This window comes from Grammomys surdaster, unplaced genomic scaffold (assembly GCF_004785775.1).
Source record: "Grammomys surdaster isolate TR1022 unplaced genomic scaffold, NIH_TR_1.0 125834, whole genome shotgun sequence".
NCBI lineage: Eukaryota > Metazoa > Chordata > Mammalia > Rodentia > Muridae > Grammomys > Grammomys surdaster.
This window is the reverse complement of record NW_021620662.1, coordinates 899436-913224: the sequence shown is the minus strand read 5'-3', so window position 1 is coordinate 913224 and position 13789 is coordinate 899436. Positions and strand designations below refer to the sequence as shown.

Genomic DNA, 13789 nt, shown 5'->3' with positions numbered 1-13789 from the left:
TATTGAGGCAAGTTTTTCTCTTTGGTTCTATTTTCTATAGTGCTCTGAGAATGGAAATCTACTTCCCTAAGGAGTTCACTCAAAAAAAAAAAATTAAATGAATTTTCTTTTACAAACACATAAATTCTTTCAATCTCTATTTCCTAAAAAAGGAATGATTAAACAGGGAAATGTCCAATTACAAAAATCACTGTAGCTTCCGTATCATAGGCTGTCATTAATCTATCAGGTCATTTAAGTAATTTAGACTCCTCAGTCTTTGTAGAGGAGAGTAAATGCTAGTTCGTATTCTAGGCAGGATGACCTTATACCAGCAAAGGGATTGTAAAGAAAGAGCTGTCTTTGACCTGACTTCAAACATCTTTGCTCAGGATGGTGACAAGCTTAGGCAGTCAGACACAACACACTCTCTCCCATTCCAAGGTACTGTATGTGCTCCATGTGGTGGTTTGAATAGGTATGACCCCCACAGACTCCTGTGTTTGAATACCTGGCCCTTAGGGAATGGCATCATTAGGAGGTGTGGCCTTGCTGGAGGAAGTGTGTCACTGTAGGGGTGGGCTATGCCCAGAGTGACAGTCTCCTTCTGTTGCCTGTGGATCAAGATGTAGAACTCTCAGCTCCTTCTCTAGCACCATGTCTGCCTACCATGCTCCCAGGCTTCACACCATGATGATAAAAGACTGTAAGCCAGCCCCGATTAAATGTTTGTCTTTATAAGAGTTGCCTTGATCACAGGGTCTGTTCATAGCAACAAAACCCTAAAACCTCCCCTTACCTGGAATGTCTTTTCTTGCCTCTTCTGAGACTTAGCCTGGAATCACCTCTCCCTGGTAACCCTTTCTGTTTTTTTCTCATGAGACAGCCACCCAACATTTTTCCAGTCTCAAATAGCTATCCTGCTTATCTATTGCCATAGTAACCCCTGCCAATCACTGTCAAGGTGCTTGGCAAGGTGTGTGTTTCTTTTAATAACTGAGTTGTAGGAGTTCTTTATTCTATGTACAAGTATTTTATATGATTTAAAACTTTTCAACTATTCTGTGAATTGTCTTTTCAAGTTTTCAAATCTTGTTTGTTTATAACTTGAAACTATTATTGTTGTACGTGTGTGTATGATGTGTGCGGGCACACATTCCACTGTGCACACATGAATGTCACAGGACAGCATAGTAGAACTGGTTCTCTCCTTCCACCTTTATGAGGTGTCCATGGATTGAATTCAGGTAACCAGCTTTGCACAATGAGAACCTTTACCCACTGAGGCATCTCACTGGATCTTAATTTAGGTTTGTTTCTGAAATACGGTCTCGCCCTGTAACTCAGGCTAGCTTCCAACTTGTGATACTTCTGCCTCAGTTTCCAGAACACTAGGCTCAGAGGCACACACCACCCACTACACTTTGTTTCCATGTCTTAGTACCCTTAAAACACTAAGGAGCTTCATCTTGAATATGCCCAATTTTGTCTAATTTGTCTTTAGTTGCTCACGGTTTTGGTGTCATCTTAGAAACCATTGCCACGACTGCACAGATTTTCTTGTTTTCTTTAAACTTTAAGTCTTTGAGTCATTGTGATTTAATGTTTGTTTATCATATGAATTATTAATTCAATTCCATTCTTTTTTCCTCATGATTTCTTTTTCTTTAGTTGTTTTACAGACATGTGCACATGCACACTCACACATGCAAGTGTGTATATGTTCCTAAACATATAAATATAACCTGCTCTGTCCAGATGATGCTCCGTGTACATGATCTCAGGGCCAACTTTTCATAAACTGATGCCCAGTTGTCTTTTTCAAGTTTGTTGTGGCTATTCTGGGAACTTTGGGTTTCTGTGTGAATTTTAGAATCAGCCTATCAGTCTCAGCAAAGGCTAATTGGTTTTATAGTGAACGAATTCTAAGTGTAGGTCAATTTGGGTAATACTTTTATAGGAACAATATCAAGTCTTCTAGCCTATGAGCATAAGATGTTTCTGCACTTATTTAATTCTGTGATTTCTTCCTGAAACATTTGTAGTTTTGCACTAAGTTTTACACTTCTTTTGTGAAATTCCTTCCAAATTATTTTATAACTGTTGACACTATTATAAACGATCTTAATTTGATTTTTATATGGCTCACTGTGAGGCTTAGTGTTAATTGCCAACTTGAAAGAATCCAAAATCATCTGGGATATAAACCTCTGTGTGTGTGTGTGTGTGTGTGTGTGTGTGTGTGTGTGTGTGTGCGTTTGTGTTGAGGGGTGGGTATCTTAATAAGCTTGGTTGCTGTTGGAGAACCCATCTTACATGTGGACCACAGGCAGAGAACCTGAACCTAGCCTCAACATCCACGCAGTCATCCCTCTCTGTTCCTGACATGGATGTGACTGTGAGAGCCGCTTCAGGCTCCTGCTGCCTGGAGGCCCTACCATGATGAACTCTACTTTGAAACATAAACTAAGAAGTAAACCTTTCCTCCTTCAAGTAACTGTCTTTGTCAGAATGTTTCTTCATAGTAACAGAAAAAAGAAGTGTTAGAACACTCACTATCAGCCGGGCAGTGGTGGCACAGGCTTCTAGTCGCAACGCTTGGGAGTCAGAGGCAGGTGGGTTTCTGAGTTTGAGGCCAGTATTTGCTACAGAGTGAGTTACAGGACAGCCAGGGCTAGAAACCCTGTCTCGAACCCCGGAAAAAAAAAAACCACTCACTATCATATAAAAATAGAATTGATCTTGCAATGAAATTGTATTTTTGCAGCCTTGCTGAATCATTGAGTTCTAATGGTTCCTTTTAGCTCATTCCTTAGATTTTTGTTTTGTTCTGCATATAAGATCATGTTATCTAAAAATCAAGCAGCTTTAATTTTAATTTGGGTCTTTGTTTGCTTAATTATATGAACAGAGCACTGTGCTTAAATAATTAATAAGCATACTCTTACCTGCAGGAAACACTTTCTCTTTTAAGTTTTAGTTCGAGTTTTCATAGATCCTCCCTCAGCTTAAGAAAGTCCCCACTATTCTGATTCATTGTGTCTGGAAATCATCATTCTACTCTGGTTTTGTAAGCTTGACTATGTTTTTTCTGTCTATTTGCCACAGACAAATACAGGCAAGCAGTTTGTGATTTGGTTACTGGCAGTACTATCTTTTTGCTACTGAATGTAATGTCTTCAAGGTTCATCCATGTCTTGCAACAACTCAAAGGAACCTCCCCTTTGTACAGTAAGCACATATCTACATACCTGTGGATTCTTCAAATCAATGTTGCTTTTACTTTAAACTCATTGTAACCAGACAACGTACACTGCATGATGTCAAAGCTTTTACATCCTCTGAGCCTTGTTGTCGGTCTGGCTTGAGAAGGCTGACTGTGCACCCTGCTGCTATCAGGTGAACTGTTAAATGAGATTTTTTTTCCTAGTATAACACTTTGATTTTCTTAATTTTTTTCACACAATTTTTCTTTATTGGGACAGTAAATAGCTATGTAGCCCAAGCTAGCCTCAGGTTTGCAGACTTCCTGCCTCAGTCTTCTAAGTGCTGGATTACAGACCTCTGCCACCATTTGTGCCTCTAGGCTATAAATACATATAATACATGTATTTATATATAATAAGTGTATGTTATATACAATATATAAATATATATTTATATACATGTACAATGTATGTAAAATATAATATATAATATATATGTGTGTGTGTGTGTGTGTGTGTATGTTACAGATTTTTTTCCTCAGTAGTTACCTTTTTTCTTCCAGCCTTCCACTAAATTGCTACCTCATGCCCTGACCACTTGTGTTCCCTGGCTCACCCTGCACCTGAGTCTTTATATGTTCTTAGAATCTTGCTCCTTCAGAAGTACATTTTGCCAGTTCCACACAAGAAAGCATTGACACAAAAAGAGAAAGTGGGGGGGGGCAGTACCACCTCCCAAACAAAGGGACACCGGATAGGAGAAAATATTATCAAATTATCTATGTCCACAAAGAAAAAGGATAACAGCTGCAGGAGAAATGGGAAGGGAGGGAGAGAAATATTCATAATTCTATTCCCCAAACCGTTCTTCTCTGGAGTCTGAGTTGAACACATCTTTCCTCAGAAGCTCTCCTTACCCGAAAAGGGGTGTTGATCCGGCTGGTGAGGGTGTCCAGGATGTGGACATTCTCATGCTGGTGCAATAGGATGAAGCGGAGGAAGATCTCCAGGAGCGCTGGCTCAGAGATGCTGCGCAGGAAGAGGTCCAGGTATGCGGTTGTGGTCATGACCTCCTCCACTGTCACCTGTGACCAGTGGCAGAGAGAGCACAGGTGAGCATGGGGCCAGTGGCAGAGAGAGCACGGGTGAGCATGGGGCCAGTGGCAGAGAGAGCATGGGCGAGCATCATCTCAGACTGACGGACGCTCACCCCAGTACCCCACATCAGCACAGGGACACTGCCATGAAAACTGTTAGCTGGAGCCAGCCATATGTCTATGCTACACAACACCTGCCCTGCTGCTCAGGAAGGGAAAGGCGGAGGCAGAGGGAAGGCAGCCATATGCTCTGACGGCTCGAGTCAAACGCAGTTTAAACCCTATAAACATTTTAGTGCATACTCGAAAATAGTGCAGGAGAGTATGAAAAGTATTTATATGGTTAATAAAGGATTAATTAGAAAGTTTGGTGTAATTTGTCTCATTATTAGTCATTCAATAAACATTTACTGGCATCCTCTAAGTACAAGGAGCTGTAAACGTAAGAACATTCTTTATGTTCAGAAACCAAGCTATAGCAAATTTAATGATAATATAATAAATTGCAAAGGAGAGGTGCAGACATGGAGTGCTGCAGATGTTCACTCAGATGTGTTTCTCGAGAGCAGCAAGCCAATATTTTTATAAATGAATACTGCACATAAAGCATTATTTATAAAGTGCTATAAGAACGTACTGCTTAATAGAGCAATGGTGACTTTTTTATAATACAAATTAAGATTTTCTACCTGTGTGCTTTTCCTATACAGAAAAAAAAAGTGTCATCCTTTCAATGACTCAGACTGGAATTGGATTCATCACAGAGCTAAGGACGGTTAAAGCATCAGAGTTCTAGCCTTAGACATTCGTGTATGGAGGGTACGTGTGGTTGTGATGGTGGAGGCGAGACGTCAATGTCAGGTGTATCCTTTGGTCACTGTAAACCTTGGGAGTTTTTACTTTGGGGGAAGGATACCTTAGGGAGCCCACAGCTTACTTATTCCACTAGGAGGGTGAATGGCCCCTCCAGGATCCGCTTGTTTGCTACCCTAGCCATAAGGTACCGATGCACATTGCTACCTAGCATTTTACATGGACGGAGGGAGCTGAACTTGGGTCCTCGTGCTTGCATGGCTGCACTTCACTCACTGAGCCGTGTCCTTAGCCCCTCAACCTTAGCCATCAACTTGAAGAGCTACTGCATCCTCCCTAGTCTCCTAAAAGCAGATGCACCCGCTGATCTTTCTATGTAGAGGTCATCACCAGGTTATTAATGTTGGGCACAGGAATATCCACCCTCAAATGCACTGAAACCATCCAACACTCAGCTCATGTTCTGGGGTTCCATATTCTGCAAACGCCTAGCCTCATCCAGTGCACTCCAGTCTAAATGAAGCAGATAGCAATACTGTCTGAACAAGTGTATCTCCTCTCTCCCAGTTTCTGTTTTATTTCCTCCTCCCTTTGAAAGTGTTCATTGTCTCAACCTTCTCTCCGCAGCTCTCCTTACACATAATACCCCCTCCCTGTTTCCCTCAATCAAGGTGGGTGGGTAGTGGGGCGGTGGGCTGGGGTGGGGTTGGGGGAGGGAATCTCTAGGATGTGCCAGAGACTCAGGATGAGGGAGGCCCCAAGGAGTCTATGAGGGTGACTCTAGCTGAGACTCCTAGCAGTGGGGTTTATAGAGCCTGAAGTGGCCACCTCCTGTAGCCGGGCAGGACTACTAGTAGAGATATAAGGATATCAACCCACCCACAAAAACAGTGACCCAAAATTTGCCCTGCCTACAAGAAGTACAGGGACAAAGATGGCGCAGAGACTGAGGGAATGACCACAAATGACCAGCCCAAAACAAGACCCATCCCATGGGAGAGAACCAGTCCCTGACACTATTAATGATACCGTTATGCTTGCAGACAGGAGCCTAGCGTAACTGTCCTCTGACTGATATAGATGCTGAGATCCACAGTCAAACATTAGACGGAGATCAGGAAGTCTTGTGGAGCAGTTGGGGGAAGGATTGAGGAACTTGGTGGGGATAAGGACTCCACAAAAAGACCAACCGAGTCAACTAACTGGACCCGTGGGGGTTCTCAGAACCTTAATCACCAACCAAAGAGCATATATGAGCTGGACCTAGGCCCCCCACACAGATGTAGCAGATGTACAGCTTGGTCTTCAACAATAACTGGAGCAGGGGGCTGTCTCTGACTCTGTTGCCTGCCTGTGGATCCTGTTTCCCTAACTGGACTGCCTTGTCTGGCCTCAGTGGGAGAGGGTGGACCTAGTTAATTGACTTAATGTGCCAGGGTGGGATGGTACCCAGGGGGCCTCCCTCCCCCTTCTCAGAGGAGAAGGGGAGAAGAGAGGGGGAAACATGTGCAAGGAGGGCTGGGGGGGCTGTAATCAGGATATAAAGTGAATTAATTAATTAGCTAATTAATTAATTAATGGGGAAAAGTGTTCACTGTCACTGTAATCGTACCAGTACCTGGGCCACCCCCTTTATACTACATTCCTCCTCTCCTCTTCATTTTCAGCTTTAAAAACCCACAGATGAGAAAACAGATGTCCAGAGCTCTGGATCAGTGAAGACAGGCCAGGAACAGCTGCACTGTGGATACAGGCATGGCGCTCTCATGTTAGTGGTTTGAATTACTTTTTATAAGTTCTTGGTACTCAGCAGTGTTCTGGAAAGATGAGTCCAGGTAAGTAAAATATTTCAAATCGGCTGACTCCTTCTTTATTCTAATAAATAAAGGACTTTATTTATAGTAATGAATTCGCTTTTTCAGAATCCATGGCACTCCCACGATGGGCACATCTCTGCAGTGCAAACACCCTCCCTCCTTATGGCTGCAACAGTGTAAGCACTCAAGCATGGAGAACATCACATAAAGTCATCTGGCCACTTTAATAGGCTCTCCGTAGCCCAAATGTAATAAAGGAAGAGGAAGCAGGGAAGCATCGACACTGGGGAGGGAAACTCCACTGAGAAAGTGCTCCTCACAAGCTGCCCTACCTCTGCAGCTAGCTGCAATGGCCTGGCATTTTCTGCAGTTCTTGAGTAGGGCTGGCATGGGACACAGCTAACGATGTCCTGAGGTTCATACCTAATCACCCAACCACAGCACACAAAGCTAGGCATACAGAGAACTTCCTTATGGGTGAATGGCAGCTACCCCTCACAGGTCCAGCATGTGATGTCTGCCAGAGTTGAACATAACAATTCTTCCATATCCTCTGTACCCCATCTGTGTAAACTGTGGTTGGGACCAAATAAATAAATAAATAAATAAATAAATAAATAAATAAATATGGAGATTATGAAAAGAAGGAATAATAGACAGCTTCTAAATACATAGCTAGCAAAAATAAATTTAAAATAAGATCTATAGTCAATCTGAGGTGTTTTGGGCACAACTCACCCATGCTGTATTCTGAGAGTTCACTGCAGCCTTGGTTTTAGACACTTACCATGGGGACTGTGCATGCTGTCATGCCACACAAGACCAAGAAACCCTGCTCAGATTCTACACTGTCATATATTATGGTGATTTTTCTCCTTCCCTTACAGAAGCACAGCAGTTTGTCTTATGGGAAGACTGTCAATATTTCCTGTCATTACTCTTCACCATGTGAGTACAGAAGTTCTTTAGCTTTGGATTGCATTATGTTAGAATGCTTGCTTGTAGACCCTGCTGTTTGGGTTGTTAACTTGAGTTTCACAGAAAATTTGTTAAATTTTTAATTAAGATTAGGTCAGGATTTCTAACAATTTCTGAAATGATCCTAAGTCTCACTGACACCACTTTGTACCATGTATTTATGTGAAATGGTATTCTCAGAACTGACAATTATAAAATCAAAGCATCAATCAACCCTGAAAAACACTGAAAATGTTCTACATCCTGCAGCATCAAATATTCACTCAAGAATTAATATTTTATGGAGAAATAAATAGGCACATCCATCAGCATGCAACTTTGATTTCACATTAATAAATGGCAAAATTATATGTGTAATAAATAATTGCTTTTATTTTAATATGATTTATTAATATAAGCATTTGATTTGCTTATCTATTTTATATACCCATGGTGGTAAAATGTGAAATGTCCCCCATAGACTCATATGTTTGAACACTTTGGTGTCTAGTTGGCAGTGCTACTCAGGAGGCAGAGTCTAACTGAGAGAGTCACTCATAGACAGCAGGCCTTGGAGCTGTAGAACCCAGCCCTGACTCCCGCCTTCTCCCTTCTTCCTTTCTGCAGAGTCTACGTGACTGACTGACTCCTCTGCTGCCACACTTCACACCATGATGGACTGACTGTGTACCATCCTAACTCTAAGCCAAAACAAACCCATCTCTCCTCTAACTGTTTCTTGTTGGTTATGATGATGAGAAAAGTAAGAAGTGCACCGCATATCCAGGGTCAGATAAAACTTCTAAGGCAAAAGGAATTCCAATTAGTAAGCATCTAAGAAGTCTTGCTCTACCTGTGTCCTAGAGGCACCGGAAATGGGTGCTCTTCCATCTGATATCCTCTTTGTTCTTTCTTTTTTTTCTGTGTGTGTATATGTGTGCATGTGTGTCTGTGTGTCTGTGTGTTTGTGTGTCTGTGTGTGTGTATGTGTGTGCTTATGCATGCACAAGTGCTTCTGTGAATGGAATTCTACTCGACCCCTGCCTGTGCTAGCATTGTCCACTATGCTACACTCCTCCTTTAGCTTTTGGCACAGCTCCCCTGTATGAACCAAGTAACCTCTGATAGTCTTCCTGACTCCCAAGTGATGACTTCTAACTGTAATCCTCCTGCCTTAGGCTCCAAAGCATTAAGACCACAGGTATGTGCTACTGCACTTGGGTGTAGATACATTTTTAGTGAGGATCGCCAAAAATAATCAATGCCACGAAACAGAGCTAAACAGGAAGTAATGCTCACCTTCAAGCATGGAGTTCTACTATGCATATCCCCTTAACTACAACATCAGGGTTGGCTGGTCTAAATCTCAACCCAAATGATGAAGGCAAAAAATCTAAATAGAAAAGAGTCGAGAGTGAGGGCATTCCAAATGGGCTGGATGTTACTTTACCAAGCACTGCTGGCCTGACACGCCCTGAGAACCCCAGAAGCTGCTTTTGCAGCAGCAGCAGCAGCAGCAGCAGCAGCAGCTTTCCTCACTGGGTTACATGTGACCTTCCTAAGCTCAAAAGCCCAGCAATCAACTCACTAGAATCCAAGTCTGTCCTCGGGGGGCCAACATGAAAGGGGCGTTGAGTGGCTATTGTTTACTACTCTTAGGCTGGATAAATGAAAAGATTTTATTTCTTTTTAGAAATCAAAGCTGTCATTAATAAGCAAAGAGGATTTAAGGAAGCACTTGGGGGACAGCATTTACATAACATGCTATAAATATTAACAGCCCAATCCCATTAAATATCAGCTGTAAACTCTTTACAGATTGAGGTCACACTTACCTTAAGCTAACACCCCAACCAGGGAGACCTAGTTCCCTTCTTCCATCTCTTCCCCACTGTATAGTTCAGAGCCTTTTATCCCAGAAAATCTTCCCTTGCCCCATTATCATTCTCTCTGAAACTTCTTCTAATCCTCCCAGACAGGCAACATCCTTAATGAGGATAAAGACTAAGATCCTATGTGTGATCACTGGAAAGCTAATGATAGCCACGGATGAAAGACACTTCGCCAGAGGAATGCACAAAGGAGCCTTCTGCTGGGCCCAGGGCGGCATCAGCACAGAAGTGGCAATGATGAAGGACAATGAGCTGGAGCATAAGGACCTTTTGAATCACAAGATGATCAGTATCCACCTTGTTCTATAAAGGGTGGCAGGCAACTACCAACTTACTCAAAAATAGCCAGCTATATAAATCTACTTGTTCAAATCAAAAATGTCTACACATAAGCACAGGACGGAAATTCCACAGCTCCCAAAAGATAAGAGAAAGACCTTGATAAGATAAGGAGAGCTATAAACAGGAGGAACGTGCCTGCTGCCTAGGCACTCCCTGTCTGCTCCCCAGGCCAAGTGCTAGGACGGAGGCCTGCCTTGGGTACCTGGTTTTATGACTGCTAGTCTACTGTAGTCCATCCTTTGAAGCAAATCTTTCTTTATCCACATCCTTCATCTTCCTTTAGCCCTTGTTTGGTTCTTTCTCCATGCCAGCCGCGTTTGCCAGCCCCTTAAAGTTGTGTGTTCTGAAAAATACAGCTCGAGACTGGGTGAGCGAATTCAATTTGCTGGTTCACTAATGGTTTAAACCATTTTCAAATAGAAAACATTAGTGTAGCCTGCATGTAGTAAGGGCAATGATTATATATATATATATATATATATATATATATATATATATGTCATTAGAAACACAGACAAATTGCAATACATTGTTTGCAGGTGCTTTGCTGGCATATCCTAGAATTACAACATGCCAGTGTACAAAAACCTGACTGAGAAGCAGTTATCCAACAAACACTGCACTAACACAGTCCTGACCTGTTGTGCCAGCCCATCACCTACCCGCCATCCGTGCCTGGCTACAACTCAGCAAAGTGCACAGGGTTACCCCTGGCTTTCTAAACAGGATGGCAACTGAATTTACAGTCCGCCTACTTCTCTTCATCTTAGTCTAGAAGCTCTAGAAGCATATTATTATTATTATTATTATTATTATTATTATTATTATTATTTCAAGCTTTTCAAAAATGGACCAAATGGACAGCTTGTTTTCTTTTAAAAAGGAGGTGGATGGATGTTACATTCTACTTCTACAAAGTCAAAACTCTATACAAAACAAAAAGGTCCAGTCATCACGCCCGCAATTGCAGCAGCACGTTAACTTGATATGTAGGAGTGAAATTGAGCGTATAGACACCCTGACCCTGCTGTAATCAGCTCTAGTTGGGTGATCCCATTTGCATCTAAATTAGCACCAGAGTCTTCTCTGCAACGGCAGGTTTATATGTGTCTTGAAAAATAAATTTCCCACCTGCTAAGTGTTTTTTTGTGATCCAGTCACATTGGGGCAAACAGATGGATCCTACCTTCTGTCACTCAGAAGGGTGGCAGGCAGTGGGGGTCAGATGACTATGACATACATCCTCTATAAAACAGAAGCCACCTTTCTCTGATGTCAGAGGAGAAAACTAACGAGCTGGTTCCATGGGTCAATGGTGAGTAATTGTATCTCACGGCTCTAAGGGACGTGGAGAAACAGAGTGGGCCACCAGAAGAAGGGAGACTTGTTACATCACAGGAAACAGAAGTGAGAAAGTCTTTCCTGAACCTATCCCGGAGCCCACAAGCAGGCTTGTCCACTGTGGGCAGCCTAGGGCAGCCACTGGATGGCTCCTCACAGCTACCTCTTCCTAAGAACACACACCACCCAGAACATATTCAAGTACAAAAGGGAAGTCAGACACTCTGGTTCCCAGAGAGTGGCCCATCCCAAACTTCAGCCAAAAATCCAGGAGAGAAAACATTTGATTACTCAAGGTCTGAAAACAGTCTGAGTCGATGAATCAGGCCCCCTCCTGTCTCCCTTCTGCTCCTCCACCTTAAGGCCACACAGTATACTGATGCCACTGCCAGAGGCAGGCTGAAAAGGATGAAGGTGACATTCAAATTACTAAGTTGAGTTACTTACTCCCAAAATATTTTTGAAAGGAAGAAATGAAGGAGAGGGCTCCAGTGAGGGTGTCTGCAGCATATTCTAAGGAAACTACTTTTAAAAATAAAGCCTGCCCGAATTTCTTCAAAGCATCTGTAATGCATTAAACAAGTCAGCAGACACTCAGTGGATCAGTGCTTGCTCCCAAGCCGGACAACTGAGTTTCATCCTGGGTACCCACATGGTAGGAGGAGAGAGCTGACGCCTGAAAGTTGTTCTCTGGCCTCCGCACTTGGGACATGGCATGCATGTGCGCACATACACACACAAATAATAAATATAATAAATGAATGTGCGCACACACATCTGTCTCTCTGTCTGTCCATGTGTCTACATGTCTGTGCAAACTTATATTATCTGGTAGAAGAGGGAAACAGCCCCTGTGTGGTAAATGAATACCTCTCCATCTACCCAATGGAATGTAGGGCTGGGGACGGCACTAAGACACACTCCAGGGGGCAGTGTGGTACTTTCAAGGCTGGAGGTTTCCTCACTGAGGCAGTTCTGGTCTCAGCTGGCCCGGACTACAGGCACGGGGATTAACATTGTTCTTTCCAATCACTTCTGCCCCACAGGTTCCTGGATTATCTGAGACCTGATCAACCTTTTCTCTACATGCATTCTGTTTTAGTGTAGATAAAGATGACCTTCTATGGATACTGCTGACTGTCATGGAGATGGCGCCTTCGGGGGTTCCTAACTTTACCCACACCAAAGGAATGGCCAGCCCTCTTCAACAAACATGCTGAATACATTGAAAAGTCAGCACTTAGTGGTGGGGATGGAAAGACAGCCCAAACACTATTCTACGTGTACTATACACAAAGACCAGAACACTGGGGTATTCTAAGACCTGGACGTAGATTTGAACCAGGAGTTAGGGAGTCATGTGAGCCTTGAAGAGAATGATTGCCAGCCCTGAACAGACAGTAGACTTCAGAAAGAGCACAGAATTTTCAGGTGGGCAAACTCAGGTTCAAACTTAACAGATTTTACTGTATGAACTGCACCGTGCCATTTAATCTCTCTGAGCTGCTTCCTCTTCTGTAAAATGGAAATAGCTACTCTCTCATAGTATCTGAGAATTAAAGACAAATGCACAAAGAAGACTGACAGGAAAAATCCCTATTGTTTTCTGAGTTGGAGTGTCCATTTAAAATAATCTAAATGAGGGTGGGGGAGTGGGGTTGGTGACAGATGGAAGGAAATGTGCTTCTGTAAATGCACTTGTCAGGGGGGAGGAAGTACAGCAGTTCTTAAAGAAAGAGAACCCCTCTGTCTCCCTCCTTTCCCCTGTTCCCTTGTCAGTGTTCTGCAGAATCAGGAGAGTCTGAGGTAGCTGCAACAGAAGAGATCAGGGGACTCTAAAGAGTAAATGTATCCTGGAGAGGATGGTATTACAGGGGACACTGGATTCTCTAAAACATTATTTTTTCTGTTTGCCATGGGCATCTATTTACAGATCATTCTAAGCCCCAGGACCAGTTAAACAATAATTTAGAGAAGAAACAATGGTGTTATTGCCAACAAACAATGGTCATGTCTGAGAGGCCTCTGCTAACATGACAGGTGGCCAAGCCATTCTTATAACACCAACATGGGTTTTTCCCTTGCCTATCACAAACAACAGACCAACCCCCAACTCTCTGGAGGAATTAGCAATGGGGTACTTTCAAAGCTTCTTGTCCTGCATCATATGCATGTTATTTATATTCCCTAGTTTCATAATGTGATTTAGCAGGCTATAATTTAATATATGATTCAGTATAACTAAACTTCATCTAATAAGAGTTTGGCTACTGAGATACTCCAAGCCAAGAATGACGTCACATGCCAGTCATCCTAGCATGTGGGAGGCCAAGGCAGAGCACTTG

At 42.7% G+C, this 13789-nt stretch overlaps 1 protein-coding gene across 1 annotated transcript in view; it reads right to left on the bottom strand.

Annotated features, from left to right (window-relative positions):
* Window positions 1-13789, bottom strand: part of Fam160a1 (family with sequence similarity 160 member A1) — a 158276-nt gene that overhangs the window by 22527 nt on the left and 121960 nt on the right. Inside the window, exon 7 of the mRNA XM_028789475.1 lies at window positions 4103-4270. Coding sequence (XP_028645308.1) covers window positions 4103-4270 — 168 coding nt within the window. The remainder of the gene's footprint in view (window positions 1-4102; window positions 4271-13789) is intronic.